This window comes from Rhinolophus sinicus, chromosome 3 (assembly GCF_057876585.1).
Source record: "Rhinolophus sinicus isolate RSI-liver-muscle chromosome 3, RSI-T2T, whole genome shotgun sequence".
NCBI classification, from domain to species: domain Eukaryota; kingdom Metazoa; phylum Chordata; class Mammalia; order Chiroptera; family Rhinolophidae; genus Rhinolophus; species Rhinolophus sinicus.
The window spans coordinates 20,784,366-20,811,250 of record NC_142503.1 but is presented as its reverse complement, the minus strand read 5'-3'; the positions used below and the strand labels follow the sequence as shown (position 1 = coordinate 20,811,250).

The following is a 26,885-nucleotide window of genomic DNA, read 5'->3' as shown; positions in this document are numbered from 1 at the left end:
CATTGGTACTTAGAACACCTACAAAGGATGTCATGATAAACTAAATATCTTCCTATTTGAAATGCGCAGAGAACTAACTTACTAAGTTGGTTCTAGTTAACAAGTAGGGGCTGAATTTTATTTTTCCAAGAGAATTACAGAGGACGAGAATGAAACAATCCGAGTGTTCCTACAAAGGAAATGGATGCCCTTTTACTCTGAGTTGTAACAATGAATCACATCAGTGTTCATGGGATTGTAATAAATGACTATAAACCAGACTCAAGATCATGGCTATGAACACACTGAGATCACATACAATTAGTGCTCAAGTTTGGTTTTAAATCTTTAAAACCTCAACACACCTTTTTATTTCTTTTAGCACACAAAATTAATTTACATCTATTTACAGAACTCTAAGTAACAATTTTTCAAAATTTAAAAATAAACAATAGCACTATTTTGCAATTCTGAGAAATAAATCTTTCTGGCACATAATGTTCTATCAAAACAGAAAGTTGAATCAGTTTGCTTTACTTTTCACAACAGAAATAAGCATTCATAGTATCAGCCTTTGGAAATCAACTCGGTGACAAAAAAAAATTCACTGGAAAATACAGAGGGTGCCAAAAAAATGTATACACATGACTTGTATTCATCTTTCGTTAATGGTATATATTGAATAGTACAATTTTAATAGTTTTTTCCTTTCTTAAAATGTGTATATGTTTTTTTGACACGCTCTGTAGAATCATTGGAAAAATGGGATCTGGTGCCACCTACTGAGTGGCAGTGGCAACGTGACCTTGGGTATTAGCCATCAAGTTAGGTAACACAGTATAATTTCAGTTACATGCAACTCAACACGTACACATATGATCAAGGCCCGAAAGTTCCATGCAAAAATGAAAACAATTACTGTGCTGGGATTGAGGAATAACGGATTTTTTTTTCTTTAAATGCCATCCTTTTTAAAAGAAAAGAAGTGAAGCAGGTAAAAATGATTACTGAGTATGAGGGATACTGAAGAAGTGGAGACTTTGGCAAATTAACCTACTGAATAGTTCCATGATTAAGAGTGGCTCAAGTAGAGTCTCTTACTCATGCGGAGGCTGGTGGAAGGCATTATTTATGGTGGGCCAGAATTATGGATTTAAGTTATTCTCCTACTATTTACATAAAAGCTGGTTTATTTGAAAAAATATCTACCCAGACTGCTGATAAAGTGGCACTTAGGAACTATGATAATCCACACTGACCATCACGGAGGCACAAAAAACCCAGAAGGTTCTTCTGATGAACAAACTCAAGTTAATTTTTGTTCGGTTGAGTTTGTTCAAACAGATTTCCTCAATACCAACAAGGCTGAGCATTTAGCTAGGGCTGGGCCACAGTCCCAAGTCTTGGAGAGGTAGACTTCCTGCAGTATTGTCATGGGCTGGCAAGTTTATTATTTTTGGTGATAGCTTTTGAGAATGTTGCCCTCCTGTAAGGTCAGGCCGCCCTGAGAACCGTGAGTGTGCCTGAGACATGGCTGTGGTTGTCCTTTCCTTCCTAACATACCTCATAATCCGTAACTTGTTTCTCAGCTGTCCATCAAGAGGGCGGGTGCCTTGTCTATTCTGTTCATTATCATATACCCAGCACTTAATTATGGCTGGCACATGTAAGTGCTCAATAAATGTTACTTAGCTGAGTGAATAAATCAATTAATGAATGAATCTCAGAGTCCAACTGACCTACAGGAAAAAGGGGAAAAAAACCCCCTCACAAAACTGAAGACAGTTATAGAAAGGAAAAAAGATAAGCAACATTTCCATCAATTGGGGGTAGACTTGATGCCAAAAAATTGCCATCATTCAACAACTGATGATACCTGAAAGATTTTAAGTGAAAGTTAATATAAAAACAAAGTGTTCTCTGGAAGACTCATTTACAAGTTAATGAAAACCCTGTTACTACATCAAGATATAGTAGGAGCCTAGTGTTTTGTTGTTTTAAGATGGAGACGACTCCGCTGAATACACCAGGTGAATGTCTAGCGTCCCGTACAGGGAGCGTAGCACATCGAGGACTTTTTCTTGAATGGTGTCAACTTGCTCAGAAGGACAGTAATCATCCAGACTTGACCTGGGACCAAGAGAAAGAAACAGAAAATTACACGTAAATAGGATGAGATCACACTGTGCAGTGATGAAAAGCCTGCTTTTGTTGATTTCAGCGTGAACAGAAATGCAAGTGTGTTGAATTGTGGAATAATAACACTAAAAGCCACTAAACATTTACTCTATGTCGGGCATATTACACAAATTATATTCTTTATCTTCTCGGCCACTCTATGCAATCAGAAGTCTCACAGAATCTGAAGCAGAGAAAGATGAACCTACACAGGTCACATTGCTAGTAGCTTGTAAGTGCAGGTGACGGGATTCGAAGACATACGGCTTGTTTTCAAAGCATCAGCGCTTAATTACTAGACCACTGTTTCCCTGAAAGGGAGATGCTGCTTGAGAACAGTGGGGCTTATTATCTCAGTGACTGGGCAGCTTCTCCTTCTTTTATTATGTGTACATTAAGGGCTAGAAATTGTGATGGTAGAGACTTTCCAATTGATAAGAGGGTCCTGCTTCTAAGAACAATTTGTTAATTACACAAGTGTACAGGATCGTCCAAAATGAAATGTGGGGATGTGCTGGTAATGAGATTAGTTTCCTAGGCAGTATTGAGAAAAGAGCTATGTGAGAAGAGGCAGAAATCGGTATTTTGGGAGTCTTCCTAGAATCTCCACCTACAACTTGAGTGGCCAGGCAGTTACAATGTCACTGACAGTTACAGCTGGATTAAGATCTGAAATGATTTGATCAGTGTCTCCTGGTTCTAAACTGGGGTAAAAAAGCAATTTAGAGGGATGGACTAGAACGAGTGGCATAGAAATTTTTATAGAAGGAAATGGAATTAGTTATCTAGCCTGCTCCATATCACAAGCACTCTTTTAGAACTAAAAAAATAATCTGTAAGACTTCTGATAAACTAATCCATTCTCTGGTGACCAGTACTTTTGAGGCTTGATGTAAATGTTTAACAAATAATACAGAACAATTTTAAATTATTAAATACTGTCCATAAAAATCTACTTTAAGAAAGTAGCATATATAACAGATTAATTTATAACAAACAAGGGGTACTTAAATGCTTTCAAAAAGATTTCTGGCCTCTTTAACACTATTAGAGTGGTTCTTCATGGGAGCTATCCTCAAGAGGGAATTTTGGAAATCTGTAGGTACATTTTTGATTGTCAAGTCACAATTAGGGGGCTGGGACAAGAGGGCAGGGCTGCAAGAATGCTGGCAATATGCAGGATAGTCCTGCAATAAGAATGTGAGTAATTGTCCTGTGTCCTGCATACTTCCCAAAGTCCCCTCAAAGAGCACTCACCTAAGTGAACAACTGTTTCCTGTTTTTAATTTTTGAACCTAGAATTTAATTTTTTGAACCTAGAATTTAACACTCTTCTAAAATGAACAAAGTATTTTTGAAAATGGATTCATATGAACTAAATTTTCCAGAAATGCAACTAACTACTCTATCAATTGAGGGAAGACTGGACTTTAAATTCAGGACTTTCCAAGAGGCTGTTGACTAGAAAATCCATATCACCACGGCAGCATTATTCATGGTATTTGGTCCAAGCAACATGGGAGTATCTTTGTAAAGATGACAGTCTAGTGTGGCATTTTAATACATATTACTTATCAATTACTTTCATTTCTCTGCGTTACAATATTTGTGTGTGTATACATATATAAACATATGCTTAGATTACATATATGTAGGTTATTGCTATAGACTAAAAGTTTGTGTCGCCCCCCCCAAATTTGTATGTTGGAAACTAATCGCCAAGGTGATCGTATTTGGTGTGGCCTTTGGGAGGTGACTAGGTCATGAGGGTGGAGCCCTCATGAATGAGATTAGAACCACCGTGCGAGGTTACAGGGAGAAGACAGCTGTCTATGAACTAGGAAGCAGGGCCTCAGCGTGACACTGCATCTGCTGGTGCTTTCATCTTGAACTTCCCAGCCTCCAGGACTGTGAGAAATAAATTTCTGTTGTTTATAAGCACCAGGTCTATGGTATTTTTGTTATTGCAGCCTGAATGGACTAAGATAATTAATTATATTACCTATATATTATGTATAATATCTCTATATATTTAGATTATTGATAGAATTTTGTTCAATAAGCTAGATAATTGATGAATTTTGTTTCAGGATGGTAAAAGGATTTTACAAAATGTTTGTCATAAAATATACAAATATTATTTGCCTGAGTATTTAAAGTACTTATTTTAGAACCTTACAGTTCTAAATAAAACCAGCCCAAAGATTACCATAGAAAAGAACATTTTATAAACTGCTGTAACTAGTTAGCACAGTAGTACATTCAAATTTAAAACATGGCAGCAAGTACTATTCCTCTGTAGGACACAGAAATGGGAATTCCTGTGTTCATCTGAATAACATCACCAACTTCAAAGACAAGGTAACATGCTGTTTGCCAACCATTACTGATAGGAAAGAGAAGATACATCTGAAATTTGAGCTGGTAGATTAAAAAAAAAAAAAAAGAAAAAAGAATTTTGTATTAGTGATCACTACATTCATCTGAGATTGTAATAATTTCCTACTGCTGCTGTAACAATTACCACAAACTTAGTGGCTTAAACCAACACAAATTTATTGCCTTATAGCTTTGTCAGAGGTCTGAAGTCCTGAAATAAAGGTGCTGACAGGACTTCTCTAGGCTCTAGGAAAGAATCTGTTTTCTTGCTTTTTTAACTTCTAGAGGCTACCTGCATTCATTCCTTAGCTTGTGGCCCCATCCTCCATCTTCAAAGCCAATAGCCTAGCATCTTCTAATCTCTGACTCTGACCCTCCTGCCTCCTTTTTATAAGGACACTGGGCCCACCCATATAATCCAGAATAATCTCCCATTTCAAGATCCTTGAGTTAATTGACATCTGCAAAGTCCCTTTTGCCACATAAGCCAATACATTCACAGGCTCTGGAGGTGGGAAGTGGACCTCTCTGGTGGGCTGGCGTTCAGGCTACCACACTTACCTTGCAATTGTCACAAGAGTAGGTTTTGGTAAATTTTTCAGTAAATAATATACAGATTTAATAAGATCCTTAATTTCTTGTTCTGTGCTGATATGGTGAGGAAGTTCTGAATAATCACAGGTTAGACCAGCCTGGTGAACCTGAAAATAAGACCATTAAAAATTACACTGTAGAGCTCTGTTGTTTTTAGAACATACTTTAACCACTAATGGCCTTGCTGACAAATCTTTAAATACTTTCGTGAATTTAGATTGTTTTTTTTCCTTAATAATTTCTATGCCATAGAAGTTATCTATTCTCTCAAGTATGGAAGAGCTGGCTTATACACTTGGTTGGGTTTGATTCCTTTTCAAGAAATAATTCTCTGACTACTTCTTTATGTTATCATTATGGATTTATTCAAGTTCTGTCTTTACTTGAGCCTATTTTGACAGCTCACATTTTCTAGCAAATTATCCATTTCACCTACATTCTAAAAGCTGATATAAAATTGTGTATAATATTCTCACCTTATCTTTTCTTCCAATTTGTTATTTTATTTACTTTTTAAATACATGCACCCAGTACTATAACCAAAGCTTCAAGGGGACACAAGGGAAAGTCTTCCTCTTATCTTATTTAACCCACTGTTACCAGTTTCTTGTGTACGCTTTATGTATGCGGTGATCAAAAAATACGGTGAATGTTTAAATTTTAAAAAGCTTATTACAGTAAAAGACACAACGCCATTAACCCCCCTCCCCCTTAAAATACTCCCCCTCACTTCGAACACACTTATCCCATTGTTCCCACTTTCTGAAGCAGTTCTGGAAGTCCTCTTTCCATGAATGTCTTTAGTTGTGCTGTCGTGGCTGCCTCGATGTTCTTAATTGATTCAAAACGTTTACCTTTCATGGTTATTTGACTTTGGGGAAGAGCCAGAAGTCACATGGTGCCAGATCCCGTGAATAAGGTGGATGAGGACACACTGTAATGTTTTTATTTGACAGAAACTGCCGTACCACAAGTGATGTATGACGTAGAGCATTGTCATTATGGAGGATGAAGACACTCACGAAAGAGGACTTACAGAACTGCTTCAGAAAGTGGCAAGAATGATGAGGATGAGTGTGTTTGAAGTGAGGGGGATTAATGGCAATGTGGCTTTTACTGTAATAAGTTTTTTTAACGTAAGCATTCACTATATTTTTCGATCACACCTTGTGTAAGCACATACTACTGATATCTATATACATATGTTTTAAATGTAAATGACTGGGTGTTCCAGTCTCAGCACCAAACTAAATATGCCTGAAAGCTAGAAGTGGCTCACAAACTGACATTTTGCTGCTTTTGCTTGAACGTTTTGAAAACTGGAACTCAAATATGTCAGTTTTGCTTAGCGTACATAAGTGCAAAGCACAGAAAAAAACACTAATCTGCTATTTTATTGGAGGTTCTGGATAAACATCAAAGATTTAACTGGCAGTGATCCGTCAATGTAGTAAAATGACAGACTCTGTATGTCCTTTTCTACCAAACTGATTAAAACACTTATGTTCTAAATCTGCAGCTATAGGCACATATTTGATTACATAATCCGCAACTGAGCCCATGCCATCCCTTCTCTCAATAAACAATGTACAAACCATCCCCAAATGCAATGGAATGAAATTGCATTCGCCAGAGAATCTTCTTTTGTTTTTGTTTGGTTTTTATAATCAGAAGTTTACAGAAAGGAAAGAAAGAAGGAAAGGAGTAAAAAAAATGAATCAATAAAGAAAAAAACAACTTTAGAAATTGTATATTTTCTTTTCTCTGGCGAGGAGAGATCTGACCATAGACAAAAACAGAACAAAAAACACAGCACTTTTGCTTCATAGATAAAACTGGAAAAGTACATTTTTCCTAGAAAACTGATATGTGTTCTATCGTCTAAAAAGTATGTGTTATTTAAAAAAAAAATAATTCTTTCACACTCCCCAGGAACACAAATAAAAGTGAATCACTTTAACAGAACCCACATTTTTCTACCCAGAAAAATGCCTTCGGAAAGGTTCAATTTTATACTTCAATTTAAAATATTTACCATTTCATAGTCTGGCACTTCCATCCGTTTTTTCAAACTCTGTACAAGTGGAACTAGTGATTCCATTCTGGAAAAAAGCCACCCCTCAATTAAACATCACACCACCTCAACCAAAATTACAGTAGCCAATGAGACATTACCCTTAAAATTTACCATTAACAATGTTTCATATGATTCTTGGGAAATGAAAGATAAAGCTGTTCAAATATCATCTTAAATATTAAGAAAGAAATGTTCCCTGCTGTTTTCTTACCTAAAGATCACAGATTGTTAAAGGCTGGAAATTAGCACTTGAGAAACTGACATTTTCCTTTTCTTTAAAAATGGAAGTTCTGTGACTTTAAAAATTATTTTGATCAGCAAGAAAACTAAGTGCCTTTAGCACATTCTGGTGGAAGAAGATAGTTTCCTGAAGGATTTTAAAAAACATTAAGGTCCTATTTATTGACATATACAATTATAACTGGAAATGTTCTACTTCATCTGATATAATAACGATGGTGCTTTCAGGTGGAAATCTTCGGAAGCCCTGATTAATGAATGAATGATTCTAGTATTTCAATGCCCCCTCCACCAACATCCACTCATCTGCTGGGAGGGAAAAGAAAGAAAAGAGGGGCATGGAGGTCTATCTGTCCACTCACCCTGTTATTTCTCCCTCTTTATTAACGACACTTGCTGCGGTTCTGGGGCCTAATCACCCACTTCCTCTACTTCCTGAGGAATACTGAAGATTTCTTCATGATGAAGGTCTGGCCCTTTAAGGGCATGGCAAGTTTGGGGAGATTTTTCTTGCTGTCCCACCCACTTTTCCTTTGTGTTAGTCTCCCCTTCCCCATGCCAACCAGTCTAAACTTGCCACTGTTGTAGTTTCCTTGTGTCTGTGACAGAATTCCCTGCAGGCGATGAAGTGCTCCCTGGGCATGCTCAGCAGGCACAGTGGGTTTCAGTGGAAGGTGGCCCCATCTATGGGCTAGACTCAGGATTCATAGGTTTTCAGCCTATTTTTTTGGTTTTAAGTTTTAAACTTAGCTTGAGACTTAAAAAAAAAAAAAAATCATAAAATAGTAGGTACTCTTCAGTATTTCTGGAAAGAACCATGTTCTGTGACTTATTTCTGTATTTCCCTCTTCCATCATAATTCCAAAAAGGAGGGAATCATTTTTACAATTATCTCCCTATACTGAAGAGAAAAAACATTAACTGATACTAAAGTGCCTGGTTAATATTTACTGATGTGATTAATACTATCATGGTTTACTCTTCCAAACCAATGCTTTCCTTAGTGATAGTAAAGTTTCATGACATTTATATTTCAGGGATGTTTCTGAATATTTTATTTTTAAGTAAAAATTACACTGAATATTTTGAATAGGTGATACATACACATGGCAAAAGCTCTTTCTCCCTTTTATACTTTGTCTCGCCATATAATTCCTCTCTCCAGAGGCAACCACTTTTCTAGTTTCTTCTGTATTCTTCTAGAGAGCTGATGAATTATTTTCATCATTTGTTGTATCATTTCATGACATAACAAATCTTAGTTCTAATGACATAGGTACCATGATTCTAAGTCTCTGTTTTCTGTTGCTATCTTATGACTGATTTCTTACATTTACATTGTGGAGAATAATCTCAGTTAGTTTGTGGGAGAACAATTTGAAAATAAGCTAGTTCTGATATTCTATGGTCCTGGGGACAAAAAGTTTGTGTCTGATACTTTTATTTTAGTTTCCTGGCCCTTTGAGTTTATATAAAGAATTATTTTAGAGAGAAGTATGTTATTTATGTCAATATTCTTTTAAACTGGCATTAATACTAAAGGCATTCTTCACCCCAACCCCCAAGTCAACAAATGATCACTCCAAAAACGCTTTCCATATTTTCAAGGTAGGTAACACCAAGAGAACTGACCAAATAAATGACCTGATGAAAATCCCAGCTTTTAAATCTTGTCCCCTGATGCCAGGGGCAGCTTGAAAATAAACTCTTCCACAGGTAGTTGGGTTGCCCTTAAAAGGAAGCAAGTTTTCACATTATAATTTACCTGTCTAGTAACTTACTTTTCTAGTGATAGGTTAGTTATTTTTTTTCCTTATTCCACTTAGACAGGGACTGTCTTACTCCTCTTTAATCCTCCATAAAACCCAGCACCACATCTTATCCATACAGCAGGAGCACAGTTACCACACAGTGACTAAAAGCATACCCCTTCCTATGTGATTCTGGCAGCTTAACCTCTGCGCCTTCGTTTCCTCGTCGATACAATAGACATAACAATAATGAAGCCATAAGATGGTTATAAGGAATAAATGAGATAAGAAAGGAAGAAAATCTCAATACTGGTAACATAGAAAACACTCAATAAATGCTAACTATTGTTAGTAAATTTGTGTTGAAATTTAATAATTTTTAAAAAGTAATTTGTCTAGTTAATCTAGCAATATATCTAGGACTGAAATATAGTAGAGTTAGAGGAAAGAATGTTTGAGGGTCTTACCCAGGGTTTGAAGCCCATTTCTGAACAGTTGCTTCATCATCACCATCACACAAATCAGCAAAAGTCGCTTCTAAATCTTCTAATTGGTGAATTCGAGTATCAACACAATCTACCAAATCTTCCTTTAAACGCATAGAAAAGACAAGATTATAGTTATTCTTTCAAAAACAAGTGAAATCCCATTAAAATAAAAATCTTAGTTCAGGGGGCGGCTGGTTAACTCAGTTGGTTGGAGCACAGTGCTCTTCACAACAAGGCCACTGTGAGCTGCGCCCTGCACAACTAGATTGAAACAACTACTTGACTTGGAGCTGATGGGTCCTGGAAAAAGACACTTAAAATAAATAAAAGTTAAAAAAAAATGTAGCATTTAAAAAAAATAAAACACAAAACAAAACTCAGTTCAATCAGTTAAAACATGATTTTCAAGTGTTAATAATCATGGGCTTCCCCAACCCACACACACACATACTTTGGACAGTTTTGAGAGACTGTAATAAGCTGTAAAATATTATTAGATATAAGATAGATAAAACCCAAAAGAAGTAAATGGAGGCTACCTCTGTCAGGTTGATGACAGGCTTTTTAAATTGGTACAGCTGTTGTAAGATTTTGTACTCCTCCTAAAAATAAAACAAAAAAATCCATATACTAGGGGAAAAAAATTTTTTTTAAGTGTAAAAAGGCTGTGATACAAATAGATCTTAGATAATTATTTAAAGATTAGTCTGGGAAAATCAGGCAAAATGTGTAATTCATATTTCATTAAGTATTATCATTCCTTCAGGGTAACTATCCATGTAGGCATGATATGAACGTATAAAAATTAGCTATGGAAGATGACTTGATGACTAATGGGTAATGAGATGAAATATTTCTTATAATAGTCCACTCTATAAATGAATACATCCTGGATCTAAACAGATTTTAGCTCTTTATAGAAAATACACGTATCTTTAATAACAACAAAACTCTCCATGTTCACTTTGTAGCCCTTTCCCTAGCCACAGAAGAGAATTCTGGAGTACAGATACTGGAGGCAGATACAATGGAAGAAGGATGCCTGCTACATACATACTTTGCAGAAGACTGTCTCCCCTTATTTAGAAATAACCCCATTATAGATGGGTATATCTAGCCCAATTACCCTAAGGAGTATTGTTAGGAAGAGGTTATACGCAAGAGCTAATTAAGCCTAATTTGTGGCACTGTCTTTCACATCCTGAATTGAGTATAGTTATTACTTTGATTTTATACTTGAAGAAACTTTGGGTCAGAAAGGTTAAGTAACTTTCCCAAGGTCACACAGCTAATAAGCAGAAGTAACAAACATAACTTAACTCTGACTACTGAATATGCTCTTAAGAAAAGGTAAACAACTGCTTTCTTTGCAATATTAAAAAAAAGATATTCAATGATAAGTATAATATAATACGTGCTCTTTTCAAAAAGTTCCATAGTACCAAAGGGTATTAAAGGATATAAAAATCTCCACTTTCCCAGGTTTCCTGATAGCACTGGAAAAGGAGTAACTGCCATTAAGTTTCTTAATCAACCTTCTAGAAATTTTCATTGCAAATATTCGGTGAGTATATCTGTAGGATAAATGCCTGAACTTCGGTTCTTCAGCCTCCAGGTATGCCCATTCTTCAAGTTTCCTAAGTACTTCTAAGGTCATTTCATAATTCTGAGAGCTGGCGGTTAGTCGCTGGCTCCATGTACAACCCCGCAGGAAAGAAATAGGACGATTTTTCTTCCTTATTTCCATGTTGGGAGAGCACTCTAGGTACAGGATATACTAAATCCTCAAATCTCACCTATTTTTAGTCAGTACCTAGTAGGTCTTTGTCAATTTAGACAAATCATAATGGCATTCGATGTGTATACAGAGTAAGGATTGTAACGTGCAGATTCATCATTAAAAATCAAATACTGAACTTGAGTAGAAAAAAAGAGTTAATTTGAATCCCTCCAAAACAGACCTGTAACAACTTCCCAAATGTTACAGTAAGCAGACATGTGTGCCCATAAAATGCACCTAGGAAAGCTCACTTGGATCGTGAATTTATCAGTTGCTTAAATGCATGGTTCCGTTTCAGATCCATGCATATACTAATCCTGCCCGGTGATATGCACTGAAGATCTGATGAGGCGCCCTACAGACCACAGGCCTGAATCATTAGCTACAAATAGGACATGTGTAGTTAGGCACCTTATTGTTCAGTGAAAAATTTGCCACACAGGGTTTTCTATACACAGACTATCACTGGAAAGATACCCCAAAAAACTAGCCATCATATTTATTTATGAGGTAAAAAACGGAGGGAATGGCGATGGGATAAGACAGTGACATTCTTTAATGTACACATTTCCTTCTACTGTATGACTTTTTTCCAACGACTCGTGTACCCATCACTCAAATTAATAAATGCAAAATAATACAGACTATCTAGGGCAGGGATCAAGTTATATACTTTTAAAGGGTTTGAGAAAACAACAAGAAGAATACATGAGAGACCATATAGAACCCTCAATAAAGTAATGACTATCTGGCTGTTTGCTGGTCCCTGATCTAGAGAAATGTCATACAATTCTCAAGGTCTGTTTTAAAAACACCACATTTACCTGTGTGAACATTTCTTTGAAGGGATTCTTGACTGAAAAAAAGTCTAGGTCAATATCTAACACAAAAGCACCCCCTTTCTTCAAAGTTTCCAGCATTTCTCCAGTGCTGATTGCAGCCTGCGGGTCCTGGCTTTCAGGAGAACATGAACATGAAGGTGCAAGGCAAGTCTGGCCCGTTCTCTGTGTCACTGTGTCCTTTTCCAGTCCTTCTGAACGAGAGTCACAGTTAGTAGAGGCAGTGTTTCCTGCAGCTTCCAGTGCTAGCTTTGGCTTCTTAGCAGAAGACACTGCATCATTTTCTTCTTCATTGTTACAGAGTTTATATGGCTTTACCATAATTACATCCAATTGCAAAGGTTTTTGGTTCTCTAGCTGGTCTTCAGTTACATAAAGACCATCACTTAGAAAGTAGTGATCTGTACTTGTAACCCTGGATTAGAGGAAAAAACTATTTTAAAGATGAATGGACACATTAGCTGACATTCCCTAAGCATTTCCACAGTACTGCAGAACAATAAGAAAGGACATATTTGACAAAAACTGACAGTTGTCTCTAATATTTGTATTGCCTGTTCTTCTGTAGAAATAGTTTTCCCCAAATTTTTAGCTGGGTACACCACCTCCCAAATTAAAAACTCTATCACAGTCTGCGTTGTAGCTAGGTGTGGTCATCTGATTAAGTTCTGGCCAGAGGCTATCAATGGCAGAGAACTATGAAGAGCCATGCTCTCCCTTCCTCACCAACAGGCATATGACACGGAAATGGCACGCCACCTCAGGCCATGAGGACAAAGGCAACGTCCTAGATATGGTGTCGCAAGACAGAGAAACTGGGGTTGTCTGAACTACAGAACAGCACGTAGGCACTGGACTGCGTGTGGGAAACTCTAATCTGAGAAGAAAGAAATGCTCCTGTTTAAGCCAGTGCTTTGGCTCTCTCTAATACTAGTGGAAACTTGCTCCAAAAAAATCACTGAAGAGAAAAATTACATCTGGAAATAATTTCTCTTAATGGAAACTCTCTCTGATGTATTTCAAAGCATCATTAAACTTCATACAATCATAATATTTTAATATGAAAAGCAACTTAAAACAAATCTGGTACACATGCAGAATGCATTTCCTAAGTTGCAGATTTCTGATTTTAGATACATCGGTATGCTCTTAGTTTTTCAACTATATTTGTTATTCCTTGGTTAAGTACTATGAACAGTGGAATCAAATGCTTCTTCCGGAGACAGACTCTATCCAAATAAAATAATAGTTAATATTTATTTCTCACCTACTCTATTCCAACATATGTAGCCTTAAATTTAAAAAAATATAATTTTACAAAAAAAGTTTAACGATGTAATAAAACTAATATGCAGGCTTATTAAAAACTGTAGCATCCTAAGAAAGACAAAGGCTGTACCCCCAAACTTAAATCTGTATTCTTCTTTAAAAAATATTACTTTGTATCAGTACAAACATCTATACTCTTCAGATTGCGTATCTGTATGTATGTGAGTCTTCCCCATAATTTTTCACTCGGATTAAAATCATGAGATATCAAAATAGTCTTAATATCGTTACTACACATTGAGTTTCAAATTCTGTTTCAGATTGCTCAAAATTATTTGATTTTGCAGAAACCTGTTACAGGTTAAACTAGGCCATCTCACTGAAGTACTCAATAAAGCACTATCACTCTTTCACATACACCCGTAATATGGACAAGCCTTATTTATTTAGTATTATATCCTCAATAAATATAATTTTCAAGTAAACACAACAGTTATTTGCGCACTTGAGAAGAACATACAACAAAAGCTAATTGTATCATTAAATCAGAAGTAAAAAGCATCATTTTCAATGAGCAAGATTGTATTTCATTTTTAGTGTATTACCATTTCATCCCACGAAACTTCAGGTTATAGAAAGTTATGGTTCCACTGCTTAAAACATTCACCCATTGCAAGAGAGTTTAGGAAGTCAAGATGATTCTGATACTTCTAAAGATATCATAGTGTCACAAGATAAATAAAAAATTAGTCATATATACAAAAATACTTGCACATGTAACTCAAGTCAGAGGATCCTGTAATTTAATTTAGATAAGTCAATTATCTAAAGATAATCATATTAATAAAATTAAAACCCCAAATCTACTTTTCAGCCATTGGATTTATTAAAAAAGACAAAAAACCAAAGTGAGGTAATTTTGCTTTTTCACTGCTAATCGTTTCATTCAGCAAACAATAGTTATATTGGAAGGAAATGGTAAAATGTATCAGTAAACATGTATATAAGTCTAAAAAGTACTTCAGTGATTTCATGGAGTTAGTCATCAATGGAGCCAAAATTCCAGAGGATGAAAATCATGTTATACAAAAATGAACTTGACCAACAACAAAATATAAATGGTGTGGTGTGTGAAGAAAGCCAAGAGACTTGAAAACTTGTTCCTGGTGTTTTGAGAACTCTTTAGAAGAGCTAAGGCTTAATCTCACCCTATTTGTGTGTAGAGATAATCATTAAACTATTACAGGAATCCAAAATAATATATAAGAAGCAATCAACCTCTTTCATACTCATAAATATGAGGAAATTACCTGATTGTTGTGGTAGAAATGTCTTTGCCTACTGAAAAGTGATGTTTGCCCTCTTTGATTTGCTGAGCCCATGTGGGATGAAGCCATATTATATGAGAAAAATGGCCAGCATACACTGCAGGCATAATCCAATTCTCAATACTTAATTCTCTGGAAAAGAAACAGAGAGGAAGAAAGAAAACTATTAGTGAGAGATTTTTTTTCCCCCAATGTAATTTCATTCACAACAATATTTTAAGTAGTAAAGGTGAAATAGTTAAAAAAAAAAAAAGGAAATGAAGAATAATGAGTTTGATACAAAGGAGAAAACGTGTGTTCTAAGGGAACTTGAGGGGTTCCTGAGACCTTTTCTGTGACCACCAGTTAAAAACAATTTTCCTAAAGCATTATTTCCTAAGGCATTTTTTCCCTTTTTCATTGTACTGACATTTGTACGGATGTTGCAAAGCAACCGGGTGGCTTGATGTCCTAAGATTAATCAAAGCAACGGTATCAAACTCTACGCCTAGTCATCGTCTTCTTCACTACGAAGCACTAACACTCGCTCCCCCTCCCCACCAAAGCTAGTTTCATGTATGAATGTCTGTCCTTCATGATTAAACCTTGATCCTGAAGATACATTTAAAAATATTTCGTGTGGCAAAATGAGTATACAGAAAGTACTTCTACTACATACTTTGAAGTACAATAGTTGTCAAGAAAAACCACTCGTGATTCAACTGCAAGCTGAAAAACACCATTTTTCTTGAAAGAAAGACTGATTGACAAACCGTGGTTATTCAGACTTGAATCTGAATTGTTAGATTCTATAGTCCCACTAAGCTTTAAGAAACTACCACTTGTCAAGTGTTCGTATAGTATTAAAGAATATTCACAATTATCTGAAAAGGCTATGAAAACTCTTTTCCTAAATTTTTTTCATATTCTTCCACTGACAACAGACTGAATGCAGAAGCAGATATGAGAATCCAGCCGTCTTCTATACAGGCAAGTATGAAAGAGGTTTGCAAAGATTTAAACACTGTCACTCTTCTCACTAAATTCTTTTGCTTTACAAAATGTATTTGTTTTCATAAAAAATACTGCTATTTTGAAATGAATTAATATTTTAAATGTTTTTCTCAGTTTTAGCTTCACATATGGTAAATTTTTAAGGGTATACAGGAATCCTGAGACTAAGAAGTTTAAGAACTATTATTCTATGACTGACTGTACAGTCTGCATACCTGCTTCATAATTCTTTTCAATTTCTAAAATATAAAACCTCTAAATATAAAAGAGAGTAAAGACAATGGCAGACGTACCATTTCTTTAGAAATTAGTGCTCCGAACTGGAATTTTGGAAAAAGGCAAATGTAGTAGGCTAAAATTAATTAACACAAGCATTTATCTTTTAATTTTATATTATAACAAGAAAATTACTGCTATGTTACTTTTTATATTGTACAAGTAGGCTACATTCTAACAAATATGTACATAAAGAGACAGCAACAGAATTTCAGGGAGCTTTCTTACAGAAGAGAGGTTAGTAAGTCATTATTTACAGCTACATTAGGTATGATCCTTCTTGAAGAATGGAATAAAAATGACCAACTTCACTTCTAGCTTTATGGTTCTATATAACTGAAAAGTCGGTAGGGTTTGTGACCTGAACATAAACAAATTGGGAGGTTGGAAAAATATAATACTGGAAGGAAAGATATACAAATGAAAGATGTGTTGCCTGTACAATTACTGAACTACGTGTTTAAAACACATTTTCTTGTGCCTCAGTATTCAGACTTTTCAAGTGGAGAGGAAGGGAGAACTGGCTCAGATAACTTCTAAGGTTTCTTCTATTTCTAAAATTCCATATTCCAAAGAAGAGGTTGGCACACATTGGCTGAGCTTCCTGTTTTTGTAAATAAAGCTTTATTGGAACTCAGTTACAGCCATTGGTTTACATGGTGTCTATGGTTGCTTTCACACTACAAAGGCAGAGATAAGTCGTTGCAACAGAGACCATATAGCCAGCAAGCCTAAAATATCTACTACCTGGCTCTTTCAGAAAAAGTTTGTTAACACTTGCTCTAAATAAAATAAAAAAGGCAAACAAAACAAAAACAAACTCATGAGATTAGCAGAGTCTACTTCCCTTAATTGCTTATCATCTACTGCAAATTGTATTTTAAGCACATAACAGATCATTAACAAAATCACGGATTACCCAAAAAGAGTTTCCTTATCAAACACTGTGTCAGCTGGCATATTCACCGGAATAAGCAGGTCCGGATGGGAATCAAAATGCACAAAACTTATATTACTGGCAGGAAGATGCTTTGAGCCAATGGCTCGGTATATAAAAGGCAGGACCTGTAAGAGACACATGCACACATTCAGCATTGGCACTGAAATTATGAGAATACACTCAACTGCAGACTGAAAATCAATGCTAAACATAACTGCACGTAATCTGAAGCAACTAAGTTGTTAAAAAGTTGGAAAATATATGTAGGAAAAAGTGTCCATGTAGATGATTTGGATAATGACCTCAGACTTTATTTTTAACTCAGCACTTTCAACTTGGCCCTCCAAAGGCTTTAATGGATATCTGTCTCTTGCTGCTATCCTGCCCCACAACAAACTCAACAGATAATGTGAGGAAACGTAGGGCTGGCGCTCAGAAATAACCTGCTAGTTAATAACACACGTTCTGACATTAGCAACGTGTTCAAGCTACCCAGGGTCTCCGGGACTTTTCCATACTTCAGGAAGGTGCGGTAGGGCTCTTTGTCCTGTTCCAGTCTCTGCAGTTGCAGGTTTAAGACTGAATGTGAAAGCACCGCCTAACCCACCGCTTGCTCTTACTCTCAGGCCCATACACATTATCTCCAGGTCCTGAGAAACCCAGCTTCAACTTCCTTCCTCTCCTCTTTCTGCATCCATAAATCCGAAATTACCCTTTTCCTCTTTCCCAGAGAACTCCCTAGGCCTATTAATGCTACCCAGAAAAAAAGAAGAAAAAAGTCTTAGATCCACGGCCTTCCATGTAGGCTTCTAGAAGTCTACATTAAGGCACCATTTTAGCTACTCTGCCATAAAAATAGAAAATTAGCACTGCCATAAAAGTAGAAGACATCTTGAGTGTTTCTAAACGTGGGGCATCATGTTAAAAGAGTGAAGTACACACTATGCACACAATAATACTAACGGCCCTAAGAGTGCTACGACGGTTGTCCCCATTTCACAGATGACAACCCACGTTCTTTACAAAAAGCCTCCCCCCTACACAGGACTGTGATGGAGACGCCGGGGGACAGCTGGGAGCCTGCGCGACGGTGCAGGTTAAGGACTCGGGGCTCTGCCGTTCGGCTGCCGGGTTCGAATCTTGACGTCACCAGTTGTTGGTTGTGGGACTTTTGGGCCAGAGTCAAATGAGGTTGCCCGACGCCCAGTAATCGCCCCATAAACGTCAGCGCTTATCTTTCCAAGTTAGCTTCTAAGGCAGGTTTGGCGTTTTCCCCCATTGCAATGCAACTCGCGGGCACATCAGATTCTGGTGCTCTCTCTGGCCTCCTCCGCCCTCGCGCGATTCTGCCCCAGCGCCCAACAGCCGCCCGCTCACCTCCTGATGATCCTCCACCACCCACACCGGGAGCTCTGGGTAGCGCCGGAGGCTAGCACGCTCTCCCGCGGAGTCACTCATGTTTTCCATCCAGCAGCGAGGGCCCCTGCGAGACCACGACGCGGGGACAAAGATCCGGGCACGCCGGAGAGGAGGGGCCGCCACTCTCCCCGGGTGGAAACACACGCTCACCCGGTTGCGGTTCCCTATTGGAGGACGTAGAGGGCAGGAGGCGGGCGCCGGAGGGTCCAACGAGGGCGATTGGCTTAGATGTCCATCGCTTTTGCTGACGCACCAATCACGGTGCACAAGGCACAGCGGAGAGCCCCAGAGCTTTCCCTCCCGCGGTCCAGCTTTCTCAGGTTTGCCTTTTAATTATCCGGGTTTCCTGTTCCGGAGGCGCGGGCGGTGCTAAGATCTTGGCGGCTGCACAATAAGCCTGGCTTTGCTCTGACGGCGACCTCGGGACCCGGGAGCCTTTTTGTAGGTAAAAGGGCCACCTTGCGAGTGTTGGGAGAGGGAGCGTTTCCGAGTGTCCGGATTTAAACTTAGGGGCTGGAGGCTGGGGCTAAGGCGAGAGGCGCCTGGAAGTTAGGGTCGGACAGCCCCCACTTCAGATCTGCAGCTAAGGGCAAAGAAGCGACCCTAGGTCCGGATCCCGCAAATAAATAGAAGTGAAAAAAATGAGACTTTTAATTCATTTGTGGAGCGCATGCGCTGGTCCAGGCCTGGGGGTCGCCCACGTCTGGGAGGTGTGGGAGACGGTGAGCCTGGTTGGGGTTCACAGTCTGGCGGGAGATGCAAACAGGGAAACACGCAATGCAGCCGGAGGAAGATGACCGGCCTGCAGGTTCAACTGGGGAAAGAGGATGTTCTTAAAAATGTGTTCACACTTTGCAACTCTTTCTGCATAGATTCATGTTCCTGGACGTGGTGCATCAGTTTCCCTCAGTTTCCCTGCTTCCAAACAGCGACTTAGGAGTAGGCAGACGGAGAAAATACTTTTCCAGTTGCAGTGAATTCCTTGACTTTTGAATTAAAGTTTGCATCCACAGCACAGCCTGATTATGCCTGTAATAGGTCAGTGTCATAATCAGTGTTTTCAGATAGTCTGTATGGGAACGTCCATGAGGATCTAACAATGAATGTTCAACTGTTACACATTGAGAGTGTTAGTGATCCTGGCTGTTGCCCACTTCTAGGTCCAGAACATTTCTTTGTTTTCCCCTACACCATTTCTATACCTCTTGTGTTTATTGCATTATATATATATTTTTAAAAACGGAGAATTCTGAGCTCCTTGAGCCCTGCAGGCTGTGTCTTACACATCCACAGGGCCTGCAATAGTGTCTGTGAATCGATGGAAAGAAGGCCTGTTATTTTGCGTGGTTTGGCTAATGCGAATCTGTTGTGGGTATATGTGGAAGTGAAATATACAGTAGCCACATAGAAACATGTACCATCGGTGAGACAGTAAACGTTTATTGACCACCTACTGTGTGCAGGATGCTCTGCCAGGGGCTGTGAAGGAAACAGAAATGACTATGAATCAACCCATGTCATCAAGGAGCTAATAATCTAGTGGAGGAGTTAGACATGTGCACACATGACTATATTATGGGGCAGTCTCTGGTAAGTGCTGTAAAGAAGTAAGTACAGACTAAGAGCAATGGAAGTCCAGAGGGAATGGGATTACTTCCTAAAGGGAACCAGGACAGGCTTCACAGACGAGGTGGCATTTGACATAGTAGGTAGATGAGTAGAATTCAGTGGACAAATTCATAGTGTAGGAGATTTCAGAAGAGGGGGAGCAAAGAACAAGCTGGGTGATAGTACTTGGTATGTTAGGCAACTGGGAAAACCAGGGGTGATAGGTGCTTCACGAGGAGTTAATGGAGGATAAGCCTGGGTTCAGATTGTAGAGGGACTTAAAAAATAAACATGGAGTTTGAATTCGATTCTGTTGGCAGTGAGTAGCTCGTGGTGGCAAGGTCAGCTGTCTACACCTTAGGTTTATCAAGAAGGCCTCGGACTGAAGAATAATCATTACTCAGGTATTATTTGGTGCTTACTATTTATTAAGCACAGTGCTGAAACTATTTGCCTGAGCCATTTGAAAACCTACGTTAAGCTTATTTGTAAAACTTTTAGTTAGACTGTCGGAAGATGCTTCTCCTTTAAAGCTTTTTGCACTAGATATTTATTTGAGTTTTTAAAACATTTTGCTGACGTTTACGTATTTGGAAAGTCATTTATGTTCACAAAATTTGCCTATGAGAAGAGCTGAGAATGAAAATCAAGGATAACTATTGTCGTTACAAGATTATAATTATGTTTGAACTCACTGTGAAAGAAGTTAGAGTACAGAGAGGGAGAGAGAAATGACCCCCCCCCCCAGTCTTTTAGCATATTAGAGATGGAATACGCCCAAATTTTTCGTCTTCTTAGCTACTTATTGTTTCAAGTCAGGGGGACAAGTATTAAGGATATCTTAAAAGGTAATTGTACACTTTAATTCAGGTCAACATGCTCTTAATTTTGGTATGATAAATGCATTAGAGAATGCAAAATTAGTGTTAAGATAATCTCAGAAATATTTTCTAGCATTATCAGTTTAGGAAACATTTTTATGTCTATTTTGTTTTTTCTGTCCTCTAGAGTTTATATTCTCAGTGAAAGATGTGACGTTGATCCAGACAGTACTCCATGATGCAAGGCAATACATGGTGAGTGGTGTGATAGTAATGGCAGGGCTTTTGGGAGAACAGAGAGAGGCGCAAACACTGACCCTGGGCCATGCAGTGTGGGAAGGATTTAGTTATGTGAGGAAAGGGGAAAAAGTGTTCATTTAGGCCACATACATGGCTAGGAATCCACACTAGAGCAGTTAATGGGACAACATAGCCCTGCCCTGATGGAGCTTGCAGCTGAGAGCTGCAGGCAGACAATATGGATGGAATTAGGTAGTCAGTTGGTGAATTATAATTCTTGTAGGGCCTGCCAAGAAGAAGCACAGAGTATGTGAGAGCAGGAAACCTAACTGGCCTGGGGAGTGGAAATAGTGGTTGTAGAAGGTCCATCAAAGGTTTTATTGTAGTAGTTAAGTCACAGATGATGGTGTGAAGTGGATAAACTCGAGAAGTATTGACAAAGCAGAAATGATGGGAATTTTAAAATAAATTTTTAGCTAAAGGGGATAAAGAAGGAAAAGTTGTTAGATTATTCCCTGGTGTGTGACTTGAGGACCAACACATATCTGGTATTTTTGCTGTAAGCATCTTTGCCGCAAGCATTTTTGCTGCAAACATTTTTTCTGCATAACTTATTGGCCATAAGGCTGTTTTGCCATAAAAAAGGTAAAAGAGCAACAAATAAAAGAGGAACATTAAAAAGGGCATAATGAAACATGAAAAAATGAATGACAAAATTGAAAAGACTTTATTGAGAAGTACAAAATATTTGAATACATTTAAAATGTGTGTACAGCTATTGACGGGCGCTGCTGGGGACTTAATGATGGGAGCATAGAGAGGAGCGACAGTCATGCAGAGCTGACCCCCCATTTCCCATAGAATGAAGACAAGTGGTTACGTACAACCTACGAGTTTAAATAGCTCCCCTCTCGAGGGTCTTGAGACACGTGCTCCTGCCGTGGTCAGTTAGGAGCCTGACCTGACCTACGATTGACTGGCGGTGCTGTTACTCTATTCAGCATTCTTAGGAAGAGAAGGGACATCTGTTCCTACCTTGGCGAGGCTACTGCTCCGAGACAGTAGCACAAGCCATGTAGTGGTCCCTGGAGTAGTAATAACCTTTGGAGCAGCCCACCTTGCCTGCCAACACCGGTGCCTGTCACCTGCTAGGTACATGCTCCAGGAACGAGGGGCCTCAGCCAGCAGCCGATACACAGCCGTTAGTTAGAAGGACTGACTGGACTCCATGGAGAACCAGCTTGTGGAAAGGTACACCTCAGCTAAATTTGGTCTTTCTTTCATCTCCCCTTTGCCTAGAACAGTAGTATGGTTAATCTATCATTGGTTTGGAATGTGTTTTTTTAATTGGCTTATTAAGAGACGTTATTCTGTATGCTACTGGCTTATGAAATATTGTTATAAATTATAATTCCTTCAGTGAACCTGTGCTAAGTAAATTATTGGTAAAGACAATCTTAGTCACAGCATAATTTGCCCCGGATAAAACATGAGGCCCAGCTAAGATTTATGTAATAAAAATAGGATTAAGTATGAGAACCTCATCGATGGAGAAATTAAACCAAACCGACAACTTAGCTTAAACATTAAGTCTGCCAAGGGGGGTTGGTCAGTGAAACCAACTAGTCAGCCAAACAGAAAAACCAAATGGTCAACCAGTTATTTTATCTTTTTAAATGGAAAAATTACCTGTGGCCAAATTGTTATGCAGTGAACATGTCTGTGGCAAAGATGTCTGTAGCAAGGATGCTATGGAGAAAGTACCTAAAACCTAAACAGTACCGTCTGAGGTAGGGAATGCTAAAACAGGAGCGAGTGGTTGTCATTGAGGGGAAGCTCATTGATTCATTTTAGGACACGTTATGTTGAATTTGCAGTCTCTGCTGAGTGGGGAGAAAAGTGAAGACAGGAAGATGCTACTACAAATTAGAAAATGTGGGAGGTGTGGATGGGGTGACATGGTGAGGTCAAGATTTTAGGGGACCTTGAGCAAGGATGTAATAACAAATGGTTGAACAATGTGGGGTTGAATTCATCATTCTGGAGACGGGGCAGCTTTAGGGAGTGACAAGGTCCTGCGAGTGACCGTGGAAGTGCATTGGGTGGCTGAGGCCAGGTGTTTCCTGGCCATGAGGAGCATCAGGTATTACAGAGAACTCAGTCCTAGGTGGGTGAAATATTCCAGTGGCCTAAGGGGTCTGTCAGTTGCTCTTAAAGATATTCAGGCATTTGTGAAACCCTGTTTACTTAGTGAGTTTTTTTTTCTCTTTCTCTTTCTTCCAACAAAGCCATAGAATGTCATTCCACCCGGGGCGAGGATGTCCCCGAGGGCGAGGAGGACATGGAGCCAGACCCTCAGCACCAGCCTTCAGGCCCCAAAATCTGAGACTGCTTCACCCTCAGCAGCCTCCCGTGCAATATCAATATGAACCTCCAAGTGCTCCTTCCACCACGTTCTCGAACTCTCCAGCTCCCAATTTTCTGCCTCCACGACCAGACTTTGTTCCCTTCCCTCCCCCCATGCCGCCGTCAGCACAAGGCCCTCTTCCCCCCTGCCCAATCCGACCCCCCTTCCCCAACCACCAGATGAGGCCCCCCTTCCCAGTACCTCCCTGTTTTCCTCCCATGCCGCCTCCGATGCCCTGTCCTAATAACCCCCCAGTCCCTGGAGCACCTCCTGGACAAGGCACTTTCCCTTTCATGATGCCCCCTCCTTCCATGCCCCACCCCCCACCCCCTCCGGTCATGCCACAGCAGGTCAATTATCAGTATCCCCCGGGATACTCGCACCACAATTTCCCACCTCCCAATTTTAATAGCTTCCAGAACAACCCCAGTTCTTTCCCACCCAGTGCTAACAACAGCAGCAGTCCTCATTTTAGGCATCTCCCTCCATACCCACTGCCCAAGGCTCCCAGTGAGAGAAGGTCCCCAGAAAGGCTCAAGCACTATGACGACCACAGGCACCGGGATCACAGTCACGGGCGAGGCGAGAGGCATCGGTCCCTGGAGCGGCGGGAACGTGGCCGCAGCCCTGACAGGAGGAGACAAGACAGCCGCTACAGATCTGATTACGACCGAGGGAGAACGCCATCTCGCCACCGGAGCTATGAGCGCAGCAGGTAAAACGCGTGTGGTGGTTAGCGAACTGCAGAGGCCCAGACACAGGCCGTTTCTGTTTGTCAGCAAACCAAACCACAAAGGTCCAGCAGTCCATTTAGTGTATAAAAGGAAAGAAAGCATATTTTGGGCCGTTGTAAAGTGGAACAGACAACTGATGAGAAATTGATGTCAGAAAAAGCCACCTTTGAAAAGCATTCCAAAATCATCAATGTAGATTTCATTTCTATGGACGCTGATTACGCTGCATAATGCAGCTGACATTTTAATGATGATCCAGTGTGCGAGCTTACAGATTTTTTGGCGTTATATTTAATGAGGTGCAGTATGATCATCGTTTCAGGTTACAGCACTTGGATTCTTTTGGAATTGGTGATCTGTGTATATTACCAATTAAGAACCAAACTAATTAACAGAAAGCAGAACTTACTTTCTGATGTTTTCAGATAAGTGGAAGTCTGTTGTACATTGTTTCCTTGTGAAATGAAATAATAGTTACATATTATCAAAATTGTAGTTTTCAAAATTGCTTTTGACCTGCCTTTGCTGCACTGAAATTCATACTGAAGAAAGTTGTCTTTAAAAAATACTGTTCCATTTCAGATTACATTTTTTTCCCAAAAGACCAAATGTCTGTATGCACAAGAGAATAAGGTTTTCAGCAGGTGTTCTTAAACAGGGATTCATAGATGCGCTTCTAGAAATGATCCGAAGTGACATGCAAAATTTTATGTGTATGTATGTTTTTTAATAAGTAAATCGGTAGCTTAAACAGCATATTCTCAAGAGGTAGTATGAATATATTACCCAAAAGTCTAAGACCCATTGGTTTAGATGGAAAAATAAAAATACACAGGTGATGGTTACGCTAATATTTACTTGTACCTTCAGTGAACTCTTTATGCTGATGAAGATTCGAGGTTTTCCACTTAGCAGGCTAGTAATGGTGCTTCTCTTTCTGTGACAATGATCAGTTTACCTTCATTGTCTTGTGGAACTTCTGTGATGAAAACGTTTGAGCCCCCCAAACCAGGTCACTGCATTAGGTGGGTTTGTAGAGAGTTGGTCTTAGCAACTATGCGATCAGTTCACTTTTCAGTTTCCATGTTGTTCTCATGGCTGCCGGTTTGATTGTAACTGAACATTTTGCCAGTAAAATGATGGTGGTCATTCTTAGCCCTGAAGAAAGTGACGAGTGCTTGAAAGGCGTTGGCTGCCTCTTCCTGACCCCAGTGGAAGGGAAAAGGGAATGTGTTTCTTGCAGAGATGACTGATTTCTGGTGAGCTAAAGCTGACTGAGTCGGTAGACTTTTAAATCTTTGCAGCTTGAATTACTGTTCCTCGTCAATTTTGTTCCTCATTATTCTGTGACGGACTAGTTGGCAGAGACCTTTGATAGTTTATTAATATTTTACAATTTAATGATGAAAATCTAAAGTGGAAAGAATTTGTTAATAGTTTGCTTCAGACTTTAAAATGATTATTAATGATCCTCTCTCTGGGGAAACATTTTGCTGCAAACTTCAGTCTTCTGGATAGCATTTGTTTTTCTGCTTTATGGTATTCAAGATAGAGCTGAAGTTTTAGGGTTCTGCTGTAAAATCCTAAATTTTTCCATCCAGGCTTACGCTTGAAGTTATGTGTTTGTTAGAAGACACTCAGATATCTTGTTAACTGAGGTTGTCTATCAGTAAGTGAAATCAAGTGCCAGAAGAATTACTGTTAATCTCCATTATCCTAAACCACAGCTCCTTGACTGTGAGGGGCCTACATAGGCAGGTAGCTCATCTTTCTAAGTGGCCTCCATTTATATTGGAGTTGTTTTATGAAGCTGTACTTGGGGTGTTTGCTCTGGAGCTGCCTTAGTGTCACAGCCACCTTATAATTGGCTCCCTTTGGGGTCTTAAGTAGGGTGTCAGTCATCTGTCTTATATGCAGTGCTTCTGTGCAATAAACGTGAACCATGTGAAGACCTACTATAACTTCTAGAAGTATATTGGAGAAAACCAAAACTTCACAAATTTATGCATTAGATTATGGTAAGTTGATGCAAATTCTATAGTGTCCTCTGCTACCTCGCCCCTTGCTTCTTGGGGTAAGTGAATCTGTCCTTTTTCAAATACCATTTTCCTTTTTCTCCTCCTTAGAAATGTGGTTCAATAATAATTACAGGATTGTTTTAGGGCAAACTTTTTCTAGAGAAAATTTGTGAAGAAGTGAATATATGTGTTTGTTATCATGAAAAGTCAAAGTTACTGTGGGAAATGGGAAAAGAATCAGCCACAGATGCAGTGCACTGAGCATGTTGTTGGCAGCGCAGTTAAGGCAGAGGGTTCCCAGCACTGAGTAGTGCTGTAGCACAGTAACTGCTATAGCTGTCTATTGAGGACAATGTGTAGCCAGCCGTTGGAGAGCTAGTATTCTGTACCTGAGGAATATCTTAGTGCTCATAAACAAGGACGAGTCTTTGGAAAAGTAACCCAAACATTGTCTTTCTTGCTTTAAATGGGTTCATCATATAGTGTTACTGATGAGATTTATATCCAAATTGGTCTTTTGAATTCAT

The 26,885-nt window shown here is 38.9% G+C and overlaps 2 protein-coding genes across 21 annotated transcripts in view; one reads left to right on the top strand and one right to left on the bottom strand.

The window, feature by feature from the left end:
• Nucleotides 1-307: 307 nt before the first annotated feature.
• On the bottom strand, nt 308-18,679 carry C3H5orf22 (chromosome 3 C5orf22 homolog). 2 transcript variants are annotated; one of them, XM_019737241.3, is made up of 9 exons: nt 18,489-18,679; nt 17,091-17,236; nt 14,885-15,034; nt 12,291-12,720; nt 10,226-10,288; nt 9,666-9,787; nt 7,166-7,232; nt 5,098-5,237; nt 308-2,109 (listed from the first exon to the last, which is right to left on the bottom strand). In XM_019737241.3, the coding sequence occupies exons 1-9, from the start codon at nt 18,576-18,578 to the stop codon at nt 1,977-1,979; spliced, it is 1,341 nt and encodes a 446-aa protein (XP_019592800.3). In that variant the 5' UTR covers nt 18,579-18,679; the 3' UTR covers nt 308-1,976. The 2 variants fall into 2 exon arrangements, with proteins under 2 accessions (XP_019592800.3, XP_019592801.3); XM_019737242.3 differs by having other exon boundaries at nt 17,138-17,236; nt 18,489-18,624.
• A 138-nt stretch (nt 18,680-18,817) lies between these two features.
• Nucleotides 18,818-26,885, top strand: part of DROSHA (drosha ribonuclease III) — a 112,158-nt gene continuing 104,090 nt past the window's right edge. For 6 of the 19 annotated variants that reach the window (XM_088796467.1, XM_088796465.1, XM_088796466.1 and 3 more), the window contains exons 1-5: nt 18,818-18,971; nt 19,403-19,568; nt 19,994-20,542; nt 21,147-21,214; nt 23,488-24,321. In XM_088796467.1, coding sequence (XP_088652593.1) covers nt 21,195-21,214; nt 23,488-24,321 — 854 coding nt within the window. In that variant the 5' untranslated portion in view covers nt 18,818-18,971; nt 19,403-19,568; nt 19,994-20,542; nt 21,147-21,194. Of the gene's footprint in view, nt 18,976-19,402; nt 19,569-19,993; nt 20,543-21,146; nt 21,215-23,487; nt 24,322-26,885 lie in introns of all 19 variants that reach the window. The other 13 variants (XM_074329040.2, XM_074329030.2, XM_074329031.2 and 10 more) reach the window with 12 other exon arrangements.